This window comes from Heptranchias perlo, chromosome 16, assembly GCF_035084215.1.
Source record: "Heptranchias perlo isolate sHepPer1 chromosome 16, sHepPer1.hap1, whole genome shotgun sequence".
Lineage (NCBI taxonomy): Eukaryota > Metazoa > Chordata > Chondrichthyes > Hexanchiformes > Hexanchidae > Heptranchias > Heptranchias perlo.
The window spans coordinates 27,610,868-27,629,966 of record NC_090340.1 but is presented as its reverse complement, the minus strand read 5'-3'; the positions used below and the strand labels follow the sequence as shown (position 1 = coordinate 27,629,966).

Genomic DNA, 19,099 nt, shown 5'->3' with positions numbered 1-19,099 from the left:
TTTGAGACTGATGAAAATTAATTGAAAACCTTAACCACCTTAATAACTAATGTTTGCACATCAGTGGAAAAAAAATTGACTTCTATTTTTAAAAAAAAATACTGAATGTTGATGTTTGGCAACATTTTAGAAATTTCCAGACAGCCCACTCATACCAGATTGTCCAGTTCCAAACTTGTCAGGTAGCAGCACTATCTTCAATCCTACAAATTTTGACTGTATTTGTGTACAGGAACTTCTGCCTTACAAGGTTAATAAAGCAGCAATCCTGAAAATATTGGCCCCTTCTATTTTAAAATTGTATGGCATTTTGTTATTTGTACATGACACTTCTGTGTCTTCTCAGTGTAACTTTAACTAATTCACTGTGCGCTATTCTGTTTTCAGGTCCGGGTTTAGTGTTTGTTATCTATCCTGAAGCAATCTCAACCCTCCCAGGGTCAACATTTTGGGCAATTATGTTCTTCATAATGCTGCTGACACTGGGGATTGACAGCTCAGTAAGTAAAGTACAACTTTATCTTTTGTTCATGATCATCCTAAACCTTAGTGGTCTGTCTCTCTCTCTCTCTCTCTATAGAAATTGAAATCTGAGTAAAGTTGAATGTTTAGAGACAAAATATATCCGAAATATTACTGTTGGGATCAAAAAGCAATGTATCCCTGGTAACAACTATCTTTATAACACACTAAGATGGCTCCTGTGAACTGTAGTAATAGATTTCAATTTGCTTTGATTTTACTGATGTTCATTTTAAGTGACATTGAAACCTGCCTGAGAGGTGAATTGTACACCAGATTTCCAGTCTTTACGTATCTACTGTCCAACTATCACAATGACATGAATGTAAACTAGGAAAAACTATTGTTCCTCTGCCCTAGTTTAAACTCTCCTAACTTCCAATATCCTGAAGATGAGCAAGGTTCCATGGTTAGTATATTGACCAAGTGGCCGTTCTTCATGTGTGAACCTGCATATTGCAGTCAGTAGCCATAAAACATAAAAAGTTAAATAAAACAATAACTATCTGGTCCATCAAGCACACTCCTGCCACGGAACATGTGAAATCCACTTCTATCAGTGTCTATGCCCATCCCAATTCATCTCCTAGAGAAAATTGCAAACCCTTGCCCTGTCATGAAAAATAAAGCAAAGAAAATCCCTTACTGGGTATGTATGATATCTCCATTAATTATCCATGACCAATTGCCTTCCTTGACAGTATTATTCCGCAGTTCAGCAACCATATATTTCATATGTCATTCAATCACCTTAATCCTTATATTCCTCAATGTCATTTTAACTAGATATTTATGAAGCTGATTAACTGGAACTTAGAATAAATCATTGCCCGGCCAATTTCAATTTAGGACTGGGCTTTACTAATAGATTATTAACTGGGATGTAGTTTTGTAATTGAGAAAGCAGCAAAGACCCTAGAACTACACCTCGAACAATGAACTTTTTAAAAAGGTGAAGTTTCTTCACATATCCACCACTTTGTGGGAGGAAGATCCATCCAATCTCAAGTCTTGAATGAGGCTTGTTAATTTTTATACTTTAGTCTTTTGGTTCTGCGCCAATGGTCCAATTTATCAAATAATCAACTTATATTTACATTTTACATTCCACTCGATATTTTCAAATCCTGGATTATGTCTCCTCTGAATCTTCTTTTGTCTAATGAAAACCAGCTTAGTTCTGGAAACTATCATAGCTAAATTCATCCAATGCCATGCTTATGTGCTACCATTAGGAGTTATTGGTTAGCGATCTGGAGCAAGACCCTAGTAATTTGTTATTCACCCCTGCTAGTTTAAGCCCATGAAGAATACTTCAGCACCTCTTGTCCAGATTCAAATGGAGAAATATAAACTTAGTAACATAATGTGAAAATAGTGTGGATATTTGCAATCTTAAAATAAAGATTTTGGAAAACATTAATTTTAAAAACTTTCCTTACTTGTCTGTAATGAGTGAGCATCAAAGTCCACTTTCAAAATTTTTAATTAATTATATCAATTTAAACACAAACTCCAACTGCAGACCCACTCAGTTCCTGCTTTACTTAAATATGATACAGCAACAGAAGGCGAGACCTGAATAGAGAGATTTCATTCATTAAGAAAAATAATAGTATTGTTGCACCCCCTGGGTCACTACATAGCTTCCTCCCATATCTCAAAGCAGAAGAAAAGTAACTAGATGCTTTTGGTGTGCAATAATTTTGTCACACTTTGAGACCTTGGTTCCATAATTGATTTCAAATACACCACAGCCTTTATAGTACTGTAAAATAACATTGTTTTACCCTTCAGGGTTGGGCAGTCAGAAACTACTGAACATAGATAATGGTGTCTGCTTGATTATTGTTGACATGCACAAGTGTGGAATGAAATGGTAAGATTATACAAGGAATGACCAGTGACTTTAATATTTCTGCAGTAATTTCAGTTCTGCTGGATTGACCATGCAAACTAATTGGATGTTCACTTGGGTATCACAGTGAAGCAGGGGAGGGGAGGGGGGTGGGTGTAAGGTCTGGTATGAAAAGAAGAGAAAGAAAGCCAATACTTTGAAATGTTTAGAGCAATAGAAAATACCTTATTGACAGAGGAGCCAACATTTCTGTCCCCTCTGATTAATCTTGGAATCAGACTTAAATAAAAAAGAGAAAGAAAGCCAGTCAACGAATGCTGGGTAGTTCTGACTTGCACTTTCAACCACTTTCCAATCTACAAAGATCCCTGACCAAACAACAATTAAACGCCGATTGACTTGGGCCTGTGTTTACTTAACAACAATTTAAATGTTGTGGTCTCAATGGAGAACATGTCCACTTTAGTGGAATAATACATTGTACCTTACATTGTATAAAATTCTGCTGTTAAATAAAAGAGCAGATCATTCAACTTGTCATAAGTCATGTCGTTGGAAATCTGCTAATGTAGCAACTTCTTTTTTTTGAGTTCCACTGGAGCATTTTTTTAAATTTATATTTTTGGGTACTTATCTAGGTGAAAGATATCAGAATGGAACTATTTTTGTCACCCAGTATCAGGATCAAGTATTCTCAGATCAGACCCTTAATTGCTCCAACAATGTAGTTCAATATCAAACTCAGAAGATTACCCATTACTTCATCTGTGTGATTTTAGTTTGTACGCCAAATTTAATGGGCAATAACTGGACCTAATACTAAAATTTAGCGTACTCATTAATTGCATCCAAACACAGTCACTTGTTGGATATGAAGGGTTGGTAATTCCTTTAGGCCTGTTTTCGAGCATGAAATGGCTACCCCGCTTCAACCAGAAGGTCTGAGGCCGGCCCAAAATTGGATCTCATTAACATTATTTGGGCGAGCAGCCAGCATCTCTCGCATCTCCACAGGTCACTCGCTTATTTTAAAAAGATGAATTTCAGGCCGCTTGCCTCATCAGCAGCAGCCCGAAGGTAAGCCCTGGGAGGAGAGGTGGTGCAGGAACGATGGGGGAAGGGGGGGTGAATATCAATTGTACTGTGGAGTGGGTGGAATACTCCTGCTCCTCCTGGTTGTACGGGAACATTTTTTCAATGTTTTTAAAAAAACTAACCTTTTGATGGCGGCCGCTGCTTAGGACACAGTGACCACTGAAGTATCCCCAGCGGAGCAGACCCGGCTCGGGCGATATCCAATTTGGTGGAGGGGGCCTAAAACAGGCATTAGGCCCCTCATTTACATATGTAAGGGACCCAATGCATGTTTGAGCAGCCGCAGGTCGCCTGCAAAATGTCCCGACCCAATATCAGGTCGGGTGTCATTCATGGGTCTTTTGGGCGCGAGATGTTGATCCCCGAAATTGGCCCTCGTTGTGTCCGTTTTATGCCCATAAAATGGCTGCACGAGGTCCAATTTTTACCCCAAAGAGTTACTCATTTTATTTAGCATAAGTTAAGTTTTAGAGGATTAGACCCAGGGAAAATGTCTCTTAAACCCTCCAGTATCCAGCACTCTTAGTTCATAGTGTTGAAAAGGGAGAATCCTAATACCACTGTGCCACCCAATCACCTAACTACACATTTTGAAGCAATAAAACAACTTCTGCACAGAATGTAGGTGTGGGATTTTGACGGCAATGGGCTGCCACTAGAAACAATATGTTTTTTGACCGACCATTGTCGCTGAGTCAAAATCCTGGCACTCCCCACCTAACAGCGTTGTGGGAGAATCTTTACCACACGGACTGCAGTGGTTCAAGAAGGCGGCTCACCACCACCTTCTCAAGGGCAACTAGGGATGAGCAATATATGCTGGCCTTGCCAGCGATGCCCACATCCTGAGAATGAATAAAATAGAAACAAACCCACATGCCTTTCAACTGCAGTAAATGAAAATATTGAAACGATTGCCTTTGCTGTTGACACACTTCTGCCACCAGTAAAAAGAGAGTGGGATGAGAAGGTCCAGCTGAGCAAGTATAAAGATACAAGCTTGCAACTCCTTATACCCATTCCCTCTCCCTTCCAATGATGTTTCAACGCACAGCTGGTTTTCTGCCTTGCTGTGGTCAGGACTCCAACTACATCCAAGAAATGGCAGGCTTGTCTACAGAGAAAAAAAAGGTGCAAAAATTTGGAAATGCAAAATTGGAAGACTGTAAGGGGGCAAAATTGGGTCATGTAGCGCAACGCGGACACCTAAGCCCTGAAAATGGCGTCCGAGATTCACGCGCGCACTTCCGATGTGAAGTGCGCAGGATGCCATCTTGGTAAAGACCTTTGCGCGCATGCACCTAACGACCGTCGGCAGCATGCAGAGTAGGGAGATTATGACGCGAATCAGTGTGCAATGCTGATTTGAAGCAGCTGCGACATTTTAGAATTCTAAACTCCAGTCAACGCATTGTCTTAACCTCGCACAGCTGAACGGGACTTAAACGGCATAAAGAAACCCCCACCAGTGCTATTTAAAGTTACACGTTAGTTGTTGGATTATTTATTCTCGCTACTGGTGCAATTGTACGTGTTTTTGAAAGTTTCCTTTAATTGGCTAAAGCTGCAATATTCTATAGAGAGTGGTCTGGCTGGTCTTGCAGTACTGTTAGTGGCATTTAAAATAGTGTGCTGGAAAAAGTTGCTTCCAGACATGGGTGGCCTGCTAGGGCTTCTGCTGGGAATTGAACATGACTGGGAGAATGAAGAGAGGCCACGCAGTGCAGGACAAGCTGCTAGAAGAGGGAGGAGGAGGAGGGCACTCAGCAGGAGGCATATCCAAGGAGGGTCTTCGGGGAACAATTCTCCTACCTCAACATCAATGATGACCAGTGCATCAGAAGGCTACAGCTCACTAAAGAGTTCATGACTGATATTTGTCAACTGTTGCAGCCACAACTGCAGCCTCAGAGCAGGGTAATGACAGCATTGCCTGTGACTATCAAGGTAACCGTAGTGCTTAATTTCTACGCCTCTGGCTCCTTTTAGGCTGCTGCTGGAGATATAAGCAACATCTCACACAGCAGCGCACTGCAAACTGTAAGGGAGGTCACTGTGGCTCTGTATGCACTCGGAATCAGATTCATCTCATTCCCTCTTGCCAGAGATAAGCAGCAGGAGCGAGCACGAGGGTTTGCTCACATTGCAGACTTCCCCATGGTGCAGGGTGCCATTGACTGCACGCATATTGCCTTGAGTGCTCGACATCTGAACTCTGCCATATTCATGAACAGAAAGGGATTCCACTCCCTCATTGTGCAGCTGGTGTGCGACCACACTCAGCGCATCATGCAGGTCAATGCCTGCTATTCTGGCAGCAGTCATGATTCCTTCATCCTGCGGCAGTCCTCCGTGCTACCTATATTTCAATCAGTAAAGCAAGTCAAAGGCTGGCTACTGCGCGACAAGGGTTATCCTGTCATGAAATGACTCATGACTCCGGTCCAAAAGACACGCACGTGTACAGCAGGCCTAGAAGAAGAACCGTGCTGCTACACGGAACATCATAGAGCATCCTCAAGCACAACGCCTCCTCTGCCTGGACCGCTCTGGAGGAACCCTGCAGTACACAGCTGAACGGGTATCAAGATTTGTTGTTGTAAGCTGCATGCTGCACAACCTCGCCATTATAAGGGGACAGCCCTTGCCACTGCCTATCAGGCGAGAACCTGAGCAAGAGGCAGAGGAAGAGGTGGAGGAGGAAGTGCAGCCGGAAGTGGAGGAAGAGTTAGGAAGGCTACTAGGTAGACGAGCCCTGTCTGCCAGGGCTCTGTATGATCAGATTATTAATGAGCAATACCAGTAACCTCACCGACTCCTCCCCATTCACCAATAGTCCCACACTCCTTACCTTGCCCCTCTTATGACCATCAAATCACCCTCCTTAAGATTACACATTGCTTCCTCCTTCAGCTCATCAGAGAAATAAAAAGCACCACCACATGCAAATTTAAATCCACATTTATAAATTAACACATGAAATGATTCAAACAAAATGATACTATTCACCCTTGTGCATTTCCTCAGTGCCTGTTGTTCGTGTGCCTTTACCTTTCCCAATGCTCCTACAAAGTGTCATCCTGAGAGAGGACAGCAGGTCCGTCTTCCATGGAGCCACTGTCACTCTCCTGGGGCAGCGCCTCAGCAATCCTGGTGATCTGCTGGAGAACAGATTGCTGGACTGCTGTGACGCCCTGGAAGCCCCTTTCAACACTGGTACCCAGAGCCACGATGGCAGCAGTCTGAGCTTCCAAGGCAGCAGTCTGAGCTCCAAAAGCAGCAATCAGACCTTTGAAGGCAGATGTTTGTGCTGCAGTGGAAGCTGTGACATCGGTCATCAGACGCTGTACCATGGTGGGTTCCACAGGTGTGCTGATGGAGGTGACCAACCATTCCATTTGGGGAAGAATGGGCTCCAAGCTCAGTGCAAAGCCCTGTGCCAAGTTCAGGCTGGACTTCTCTATGCCCCTTGACATTGTGCGCAGTCCTTCTGGCAGACTTTCCAGTGCACCAAGCATTTGGTTGTGTTCGCCCATCAGCCTTCTTCTGTAGCCTGCCCACTCGAAGTCATCAACTCGGCAGCAGAACTAGTGTGTGACCTCGCCCTCCAGCGAGCTGGCACCTGCGGTATCAGTACCCCCCGCCCCAGCTCCTGGTGTCTCTCTACGTGCAAATCCCTCCTTTAACCTAGCTTCTAAACCACGCGCAGTGTCAGTATCTGAGCTGGTGGCTGCGAGTGTAAGATCGAGTGACAGTGTGTCTTCACCATCACTATCGTCTTCCTCTGACTGGGTTCAGTTCTTGGGTATCTGAAATGACAAAGGGACATGGGTTGAGATGTGGTGAGGGGAGAGGAGAAAGTATTACACACGTGCTTACACCATCTGTAGCACGAGTCAGAAACGATCGTGGGATGAGGGAGAAGTGGGAAGCGAGGAGGTGGTGTAGGTACGCAGAGACCCTCATCATCTATACCCTCAGAACCGCCAGTGGCGATGGCCCTTCCAATGTTGGCCAGCACTGTCTCCTCCATGTGACAACCATCTTAAGTAATCATGATTTTGCCTTTTATTTGAATGTGCAACTCAGACAAATGCACCAGAAAGAAACTCGCAACCTTGTTGGATTAGTTATGTTGGTGAAAAGGCACCCTCATAGTGATCATAGCAAATAAATTGAATTCAATGGAGAATAAAATCAGGCATGGTGAAACGGGCTGCCAATTCGCAATGAGCCCTTTTCATGCTACTGGCGAAGAACAATTTCACCTCCTCTCTATCATCTTGGCCCACACCACAAAAATGCCCACAAATTGGTACTAAATTGGCAAACTCTGGGAGGCTAGCGCAAAAATTTACATTGGTGCTGCCAAAGGTGCTCTTTTCTGTTTGGTTTGAAGGAATATTGCTGGACGCAAGTAAAGGTAGCTTTACTCTGCATCCGGCCATGCTGGGAAGTGGGAATTCTTAATGCAAACAGAACGCACAAAAGTGAAAATGGATTCCATTCCTCAGCATTGAATCCTTCACTCCATTGATAGTAAATATGCTCCAAAAATATATAATTTAGAATTACTGAATGCATGTAGAAGATAAAGCAACTCAATCTATAGCAGTGATATGCAGTGTGTACGATCTACGGGATTCACTGCAGCAACTCACCAAGGTTAATGCGACAGCACCGCCCTCTTTACCAACCTTAAAGTGGTGCAACTTTACCAAGAAGGGCAAGAGCAGGAATGTTGTGGGAACAACATTACCTCCAAGTTCCCCTCGAAGTTGCACACCGTCCTCACTTGGACATATATCGCTGTTCCTTCATCGTCACTGGGTCAATCTAACCTGGAATTTCCTACTTAACACCATTGTTGGGAGTACCATCACAAGGACTGCAGTGGTTCAAGGTGAAGGCCCACTGCCACCTTCTCATGGTAACTAGGGATGGGCAATAAATGCAGCCTTGCCAGTGTTGCTCACATCCCGGGAACAAATGGGCTAGTAGTGCAGATTTTCCCAATGTGCACTCCCGGTGTGTGCCAGGAGCACTGAAGTAGAAAATCAAGGGCATAATCTTAATAGGAAATTCAGTTTTAGGGAGACCTAAAAAATTCATCTTCAGAGATACCAACAGTATCATCACAAATTTCCTCCCACAGGACTTCAAAGCAAGGCAGTTCTAATGGAGAGTCCTAGCCAAAACATTAATCTATCTTTTCCCTTTCAGATGCTTTTAAACATATGGTACCTTTCCAGAATTTTTTGTGTTTATTCTAGATTTTTGTCATCAATTATGCTTTTTGTTTAAAAATCAATCATTTTGAGCTGGTTGTAAAGTCGAATTTGTTATAGTTTTAACTTATTCCCATGCGGTTTCTTTTTCTCAGATGGGCGGTATGGAGGCAGTTGTTACAGGAATTACAGATGACTTCAAATTTTTGAAGAAACACCGAAAGCTTTTCACATTTGTAACTGCAGGTGGAACTTTCCTAGTTGCACTCTTTTGCATCACCAATGTAAGTCTGAAATAGCAAAGCAATATAACTTGGTTTGGTAAACATTGGTGCAAAGACGATGGAGCAGATTTTCAATTTGCCAGCTGGGTGTATAAACTGGCACTGTGAATTAGCCGCCCGTGATAAACGATTTTCATTTCCATTGATTTCTCTAACGGGTGGCTGATTCACAAACCCCAGCTTTACAACTGGGCAGCAAGTTGAAAATCTACCCCAAGAATCATCCTACCTGTATTAATTTGAGTATCCCTTTGGTATCTGTAACAGAATGGTTATTTTGGTGTTCGTAGAATCATAGGGGGTGATTTTAAACCCAAAGAGCGGGTGGGTTGGGGGCGTGTGGGAATTGAAAATAGTTGGTTTTTTTGGGTTGCAACCGCAAAATTTTCGGACTTTGCATTCCCGGTGGGAAGCCTGTACTTTTCCGCGCCGACGTTAAACCCGGAAATAAAGCCGGGTTGCGGTCGCGACCCAAAAAACAATTATTCTCAACTCCCACCCACCCCCAACCCACCCGTTATTGGGGGTTTAAAATCACCCCCACAGAATCATTCGGCCCATTGTGCCTGTGCCAGCTCTTTGAAAGAGCTATCCACTCGCCTGCTCTTTCCCCATAGCTCTGCAAATTTTTCCTTTTTAAATATATATCCATTTTCCTTTTGAAAGTTACCAGTGAATTTGCTTCCACCACCCATTCAAGCAAAGCATTCCAGATTATAACAACTTGCTGCGTAAAAAAATGTTTCCTTATCGCCCCCCACCCCCCACACCGGCTGTTTTGCCAATTACCTTAAACCCGTGTCCTCTGGTTATCGACCCTCCTGCCAGTGGAAACAGTTTCTCCCTATCTACTCTATCAAAACCCCTCAATTTTGAACACCTCTATTAAATCTCCCCTTAACCTTCTCTGCTCTAAGTAGAATAATCCCAGCTTCTCCAGTCTCTCCACATAACTGAAGTCCCTCATCCCTGATACCATTCTAGTAAGTCTCCTTTGCACCCTCTCCAAGGCCTTGACATCCTTTCTAAAATGTGGTCTCAGCTGGAGTATTACTCCAGCTGAGACCTAACCAGTGATTTATAAAAGGTTTACCAGAACTTCCTTGCTTTTGTACTGCATGCCTATTTTTGCCAGAAACTCACAGTTTATTAATCAGAGCTGTAACGGATCATTGGACAATGACCAAAATGAAAAACTAAACCAATCATTAAGCCGTGCATCTGACTGAAATAAGCTAATTAGCCAATTTGTACATCAAATAACAGCATGGTACACATGAGCTACGGCTTACATTGCAGTAGCTTTAAACATTGCATGCTTTTGAAATGACCGCTTCCATCAGGCGGGATGATGGGCGCAGTGAGCCCTCTGCCTGCCCGATGGAAATGGTCAGAGGCCCAAACTATTATCATGGTCGGGCCTCATTTCAATTGTCAGCGAGCTGCTGGTGCTTTTGGAGTAGCTCCTTGACTGCGGAGGTTGTTCCTCTGTGGCACCCAGCTGGTCCAGGTAGTTTAAAATGGGGGAGGTGATGGTGAGGGAGAACTCTGGAGGCTCATGCATTGGGCTGGTGGATTTTTGTGGGGCAAGACTCCCCATTTTTTCTGAATGGTCTGCTCAGCGGACCCTTAAAAAGGACAAGCTAAGCAGGCTTCAGCTACACACTTTTTTGCTCACTTGCAGCCTTGCACCACAGGCCCAGTGTCATGTCTGCCACTCCAAATGACCTGGAAATAGAGAGGGTGGAGGCTACACCACCTGGACGACTGAATCCACAAATATTAAATAAAACAAACAAAAGTGTACTCTGGGAACGAGAGTGCTTAATAATCATTTTATTAAAAAAAAATCACACAGCTCTTTTAAATGATTACGCCTATAAACATATTTACAACAGTTAACAGCAGAATTAATACAATAGTTGTACAACTAAAACAAAAAAATTGGCCTCCAACCAAGAAACCAAATTAGATCTTTAAATAGCAACATGGGTTTCAGGAGCATATGCAGTAGCACAATCCAACTCTGCAGATCTAACATAAGTCCTGAATTCCTGAACTGCAACAAAGTGGTTGTTTGACGAACATCAATTTCTTAATTACTTTGAAACACTGTTGGTAACTCCTGGAAACACAATTAAAGTGAATTACTGAAGAATATTTTCAGTTTGCTTTGCATTACAAGATTTATGTAATTGAGATATATTTAAAACAGATGTTGACCCAGAACATATTCTGGTTTTCAGAGCCAGCGTGAACACCATTTGTGTTTCAGCTATTCCCACTTAAGCATGCCGCTATTAAATATGACACTATTTTGTGTTGAAGATCCAGATTGTATTCATTTCAATATCTCCACTAATGTCATTAATTTTTGTTACCCAAGTAGTTTCAATGTTATCCAAATAGTCAATATTATACATCTAAGCTTGTTGAGACCAATGTGTCAGATTGGCCCTGTGGAAGCATTCTCACCACAGAGTCAGAAAGGTTGTGGGTCCAAGTCCTAATCCAAGACTTGAGCACATAATCAAGACTGACACTTTAGTGCAGCACTGAGGGAGTGCTGCAATTTTCAGAGGTGCTGTCTTTCAGTTGAAAGGCCCTGTATGCTTGTTAAAGTGGATGGAAATGTTTTCATGGCACTTTTCTGAAAAGAGCAAGGATTTTTCCTGGTGTCCTGCCAACATTACCAGAAAAACAGATTAATTGGTCATTCATCTTATTGATGCTTGTGGGACATTGCTGTGCAAAAATTGGCTGCTGTGTTTGCATACAAAACAGTGATTGCACTTCAAAAGTAATCCATTGGCTGTGAATCATTTTTGGACGTCCATAAGATGTGATAAGGTGCTATTCAAATGCAGGTTCATTCTTACATGCCTATACAACTAGGCTGATTAAATGAACGTATGTGGCTTCTAAATATACTTTGAACACCTTTCATCCTGAAAGGTTAACAGCTACTTGCTAAATTGTCTCCTATGGACTGATTGATATGATATTATATGATGGAGATGATCAGAAGCAGGAGAACCCTGTAGGGCTTCCTGCCAGACATATTGGTCATTCATTGAAGCTTTGGCATGAATGCAGCATATTCGGCACTCACATCTTGATATTGAAGTTAATGAAGTGATCAACACAAAAAAGGACATCTTCCTACTTGATGGATATCCTGACACTGCAATAGGAATCCTGCTCAACATCATTCCACCTTGTTCCCTGAGACATGATAACTTCATACCATGAGAATACTGGCTAAATGTCAAGTTTCATATGAAAGGGTTGTGTACACATGGGCTTTTTCTGTGAGTCTCATTTCAGATTGGTGGGCTGATACAAGCTCTGCATTTTACATTGAAGAAAATCTGCTTCAATTTTAGCTTATCTGCACAATAATAAGTTTAAAATAAAATCCCATGGAATGTACTTGACTTAATCATGTGAGAAGCTGATTAGATCCAATATTAACATATAAGAACCCAAAATATAAACATTCGCAGTACAAAATATAAATATTATTCATATCCCATTATATAAATCTAGTGGAATTCACATTGCAGAAGGATATTGGCCAGTTAATAAGTTGAGGGGCTTTATATCCTAATTTTTCTTCATAATCCTGGATATTGTCAGATTAGCTTTCCTCTTGGACTTTGTAATTTTTAGCATTTGTTATCAAGAACAAGCTAATGAAAATATAAGTTGTGCAAAATATCAATTATATTTTTTCACCTCTTCAGGGTGGAATTTATGTGCTCACGTTACTAGACCAATTTGCAGCAGGGACATCAATCCTCTTTGGGGTATTAATAGAAGCCATTGGAGTATCTTGGTTTTATGGTAAGTTTCACTTCAATGTTCAGTTTTAAATTACCCAAATAAAATGCTAATAGGCTTATGGTAAATTGTCATGCATTAAATTAACTCTATGACATTAGATATCCCTTTAACACATATATATCAATGTACGTTTAACACAAGGACAACAGTGTGCAGCACTAACACCCTTTATCCCTTTGTATGTACAGTAATGTTTGTCCATTAACCTTGTTTTATTACTGATGTGATTTAAACCAAATTTAATAAAACAAAATTTCAGGTTAAATTTTTATGTTTAATAAATCAAAACAATGATTTTTTTGAAAATGCACATATTTTGCACAACACCCAATACTCTCTTATTAAATAGGTATGCCTATTTTGTACCGGTGACAATGGTAGAAGAGTTGTGAATTCCCAACCAGATATGGTTTCTAAGCAAGACTGATTATGTTCATTAAAATGGGCTTGACCATAGATATATATACAGGAATGTTTCTAATGTCATTCCTCAAATCTAGACCTCAGTCTCCATATGCCAGTAAGATTACTGCATTTGTTGCCAAGTAGTTGCCTCCAATTCTAAAACTGTCTGATGGGTATCAGTGCCACTTGAGGCTGTTGGTCAATGTTTCAAATGACAAAAGATGACCTGATGTTTTTAAGATGATACTCTATTATAGCCCTTAGCTTTAATTAAAGTCTGCTGATAATGTGATCTGGCATTTTATCCTCTACCTATTGACTGAAAAAAAGACTCCAGTAGTCTAAATGACCCAATGGGATCATTGTCAAAACCCTCAAGGCGTACATGACATTTAAAGAAAGTGAACATTGTTGAGACATTTGGATTTAAGCCCAATCATGAAAGTCATGTGGAATGAAATGCAACCACAGTACAATTACAAGTGTAAATATTTCCTTTTGCAAATCTGAAGAAATGTGTGAAAAATTATCAGTGTGACCTAGCCATGTGTTTTACCAGAAGTTTGCACTTTCTACTGAATAAATTATCTGCACACTTTTCTAAACTGAGTTCAAATTTATTGTATTAATTAATACATATTAAAACAGTCAATAAACGTGAACATTCATTAACTTGGTCTTTGTAACATAAAAGGAAATGATTATCTGTATTCTCAACTTTCTTTGAAAACAAGTTCAAATATATATTTATATTAATTAAGATATTAGTAATGTTTATTTCTTCAAGTAATTTGGGGTAAAATCTTAGTCCTGACAGTTTTAAAACTGGGAAGACTTTATAATATTTTACAGCAATGTGCACAGCATCTGAAACAAAATGGGGGAACTGGAGGCAATAATTCATAGCGAGGAGCGAGATGTGGTAGGGATATCTGAAACATGATTACAAAAGGAACAGGACTGGCAGTTAAATATTGCAGGATATAATGTATTTAGAAAGGATAGAGAAGGAAGAAGAGTGGGGTGGGTGGCTGTATTAATTAGAGACAACATAATGGCAGTCGAAAACAGGGACATAAGTAACATTAAGATAGCAACAGAATCCATATGGATTGAGGCAAAGGATAAGAAGGGATCGATCAAGTTAAATGGTATATTCTATAGACCACCTAATAGTGGAAGAAATATGTAGACAAATCTATGAAATGAGTAAAAAAAAAATTGAATAATCATGGGAAATTTCAACTACCCCCAAATAAACTGGCAAGAAGAGGTGGGGAAAGGAGAAAAGGGAATGGAACATCTACAGTGTGTACAGGACTTCTTTCTTACACATAGTGTGAGAAGCCCAAGAGAGAAATCACTGCTGGATCTAATAATGGGAAATGAACCAGAACAGATAAGAGAAGTATGGCCTGCTCCTATTTTTTATCTTCTTATGTTAGTCCCATTAATTTTTCTGAAACTTTTTCTTTACTAATCTTGATTACTTTAAGTTCCTCCCTCTCATTAGACTCAGTTGGGCCAACTGGCCTGCTTCTGTGCTGTAGTTCCAATGTGACTCGATGTATTCCATTTCACGTGATGTGCTATCAAATGATAACTAAATTTCCAATGAAAACACTGGAAAAAAACATTTTTTTAGCTTGTTTTGAGTTCAACTTAAAAGCAGCTCACTAGTTCAATGGTCAAAGAAAATCCATCCAAACACTTATGAAAAACATGTCAACAGTTCAATTCACCTGCTTTTTCTGTCCATCCAAACTGGTGCATTGAAAGTTTCATAACCACGCACAATATTTTTATTTTTCAAATCATTCTTGCATCCTATTGATCTAAAAATGTTAGTAACTGGTTTAATTTCTATTTATCATTCATTATTTCAATTAACTTTATTGGATTTTTGCCTCAAGTTCAACCTCAGCACATTTTCAAATGTACGGTAGCTTGTGATATGTGGATGTGATGTCTGTATAGCTAATGTAACATTTATACATTAATGTCCAATAAACCAGTACTGTAGTTGGAAAAGAATTGCAGTTACTAGTCATTCAGGATCCAACAGCCAGATTTTCACCTGTAGTTGTGAAATCTGACTTTTGTAGCTGCAGTTTTTTTTTAAAGAGATTTAACATATCAGAAAAAACATGGTTCCCTTTTGCAAATGCGAAAGTTCTTTTTGTGTACAAAGAGGCAGGAATTGTGAGCCTAAAGCAGTTTTTTTTTACAACTGTAAAGAAGAGCCCTGAAAATGTGATTAGCATGAAAAAAATCTTTCTTTGTGAATTTCACATTTTAAGAACTCTTGAACAGCTATTGTGAAGGATTGTATGAGGCTTTTATTTTAGCTGTTTTATTTGACTCTTTAATTTGTAAACTGGTGTGATAATCATGTGATCTCTCAGCTGCCCCAGTAGAATAATGTTGCAGCTTTAAGAACGACCATTGTTAATATCTCATGATCATTGTTAAATGATTGAAATTGTGATTGTTCAACCATAGCTAGTTTTTTCTCATTAAATACTCCTTACACCTATATGTAGTGTTTCTACCCACTACTACTGCATGATTTATTTATAGAAAGTCATTTGTTAATTAGTACACTTATTGTCAAGCATAGAATGATGTAAACAGTGGAAGAAAGATGAAAAAGATGCAATGATATTTTTCAAAGAACTGGCCACTGCTTGGAAGCTACCTTCATGCCTGGAAAGAATTTATATCAATAACAATATGGATTTTTTTGTTAACTGATTATGGCCAAAGTTTAGTAAATCGTTGTAACATAATAAATGTTTAAGGAACCAGCTCTAAAATTTAAACAGGGACAGTGCAGGAATAAATACTTGGATTAGTTCTTGTTTTTTCACAAACGCAGAATGTAATGAGGTAATTTTCATCGAAATGTATGATCGTACCACTTGCACGTGTTGTCATCACAACACAAATGACACCATGTTTCTGGCCCATATCCAGCCCAGGTATTCAGGATCTACTTCACCTTTGTTGTTAACCTTTTGAATCAAGATGTTTTTTTTCAGAATCAGATCTCCCATGTAGACTTGGGGCTTTTGTGGTGTCAGGAAACTACTGGGAACAAGGTTAACAATAGGACATTTGAGACATTGTTGTTTGCACCATCTTGTTTTTAATTTAGTCTGCATGAGCTCCCCTATAGGCCAACTGCAGAAATACAGAAGACCAATTTCAGGTGCACAGCCAATCCATGATTAATTTAGATTAAATTACATATGCCATTTTTCCTGTCACACCACCACTTTTACAGCGGCAAACTGTGCAAAAATTAGATTGACATAGAGCCTATCAATATTAAATTGATATATGTCCCACTGTGTCTGTAGGCCTAAAAATTGTACAAAATTTCTACCCAGGAAATTAATTTACCTCGGCCAGCTTTCACGAGATAAAATAGAAGGACAAAAGGGAACTGAGAGAAATTAGACCATAATTAAGGAGTGTAGTTCATGAAATTTTGTGAAATGCATTGGACGGGAGGGGAGGATAGGAGGCTGGGCGGGTATCAGTTGGTACCAGTACTCAAAGAATTTTTTGAACTGGGTTCAAATCCAACTTAAAGTGATACTAGCTGTAAGGGTCCATGTGTAATGCATTTGCACAGTTACAGTCCAGGTCCTAGGAGGTGTGGCTAAAGCACAAAATTCTCTATAATTTGGCACCAATTGGCAATCTTACTTAGAGAGGCACAGGATGGCAGGTGTGGGAAATGGAAAAATGTCATATTGGCGCACTGGGAGATGCCCTTCTAAGGTTTAGGCTGAGGCACATTGTTGGGCAGAAGAGAGAGAACTTTACTCTAAGTTTGATCATTCTATATGTAGCTTGGGAGTGCTTGATGCTGATCCTGGGCTTGAAAGCCTTATTCCCCAGCACTAACATTCCTCAACTTGAGCACAAAATCCCAAAAATGTTGAGCTTTGAGGCTAGAATTTAGGAAACAATTTTCATTTGAGATACAGCCTTCACTTTTGGGAATACATTCACTGGACTTTTGACTTTGTACAATTATGTAAGGCAGGTGATAGCAAGTTGGCAGCCTGTTTTACATCTCTCCTGATTTTTATTTCCATTGACTTTGGCACAAAAGAAGGCCAGCAAAGAGAGAGAATAATAAGGTTTCTGTGCATTCTTGCGTGCAGTGCTGAAGTTGGAATTTAGCAGAGTGGGGTAGACTAGGCTGTGAAATAATGGCAGATGGTACACCCATGGTTAGGAATGTCTCGAAGGCTGGATAGGCCCTAGAATTGCAACATGGGATACTGGCATATGAAGAATGGGGTCTGATAATATAATCATGGTGCAGGCCTTGGGATCACTGTCCAGTGGGGTCAAGTAGCTGACTTTGCACCAAGATCAGAAAGGCCGGGGTGGGGAGAGGGCGGCTGATCGCGGAATGGGGTGGGGGGCTGGCCGATTGTGGGGGGGGTGCGGGTAGGTGGCCTCTCGAGGAGGAGAAAGCAGGTTTGCTTGTTGGGCCGGGGGAAGCACTCCTGCTTCTCCTGGTCCACAAGAACTGCTGGAAAAACTTTATCTGCTGGATACGGCCATTCTCACCTCCCTCCAACTGTTGGATTTCCTGACCCCCAGCCATTATATCTAAATGCCTGAGGCACACAGCCTCATTAAAATATTTAAATGACTGACCCGCCTCTGGAGAGCAGGTTAATTACCCGCCTCCGTTAAAACTGTAAGTGGGCAGGTTGGGGTCGGGTTTCCGATTTTAGAAATTTTAATCCTCCTGCCCCTCTCCCGCCCATTCTGAGGGGTTAAAATACCCCCCTTTCTGTCTGTGGGGCTGATAACATCACAAGTTAAAGAATCTGACCTATAAATTCGGCTGCGCAGTGCCCGTTTTTCCCGGCGCTATCTGGTCTACTAAGCCCCAATATGGCAAGCAGGAAGTGTGCGTACATTTCCAGCCAGAAGTGCGCCACCTGCCATATTGGTGTGGGAAAAAAAATAGGCATCCAGGGTCCACACTTAAAACAGACGTTAGTCTCTTTGCATATGCAAATAACCCCCACTTCAAGATTGGTTTGCCCTCAGGCACCGGTGCCAGTGCTGGCTACACTCAGTAAAATGAGACCTTGGGACCGCCTGCTACCTACAAGGTAAGTTTTTAAAATTTACTTACCTGAATGTGGAGCCCGGAGGAGTGCTGCTCCCGACATTTAAAGGAAGTCCACCACCGCTCCAGATCCCCAACCTACTATCCTTCCCTACCCCCCCCCACCACCCCCCCAACCTCTACCTCCGCTCCCAACCCTCTGACTCCCCTTCCGATCCCTTATCCTCCTCCCTGCCTTTGATCCCTGCCCCAGGCCATGCGGTAGATTTTTTGGTAGCTGCCCGGGCGTAAAACTGGAATTGTGGATCGGCTACTCATTATAGAAACCGCCTGCTTTTCATTTCCTTTGAAATCAATGGATCTGGAAACCAGATGGCGGCAAGTTGAAAATCTACCTCCACTTGTCTATAAAGATCATCAATTTCCAAATATGCTCAATGTGGATAAGTTTCACTGTAGGTATGAATTCATAAATAAACAATAGATCCAATCCAATCCTATTTAGGATTAAAATAGGTCAAGTAAAAACTGCCTTAAATAATTACCAGTCTCATCATAATTTAACAACCATGGATTTTTCTTATCAGGACTACAGCTCTGAGAGTCAGGTTGGGACCACTATAGTAGCTTGCATTTAAAATTCTATTGCTAATCCGATTTGTATAGTTCATTCCTTCTAAATGTCTGTTCATGGAGTCCCAGATTAAAATGAATTAAAGTCTTTTTGAATGGCATAAAATTAGACTTTTAAAGA

At 40.9% G+C, this 19,099-nt stretch overlaps 1 protein-coding gene across 1 annotated transcript in view; it reads left to right on the top strand.

Annotated features, from left to right (window-relative positions):
* The window catches only part of slc6a2 (solute carrier family 6 member 2), a 135,327-nt gene that overhangs the window by 101,892 nt on the left and 14,336 nt on the right, over positions 1–19,099 (top strand). Inside the window, exons 9-11 of the mRNA XM_067997869.1 lie at positions 388–500; positions 8,859–8,987; positions 12,734–12,833. Coding sequence (XP_067853970.1) covers positions 388–500; positions 8,859–8,987; positions 12,734–12,833 — 342 coding nt within the window. The remainder of the gene's footprint in view (positions 1–387; positions 501–8,858; positions 8,988–12,733; positions 12,834–19,099) is intronic.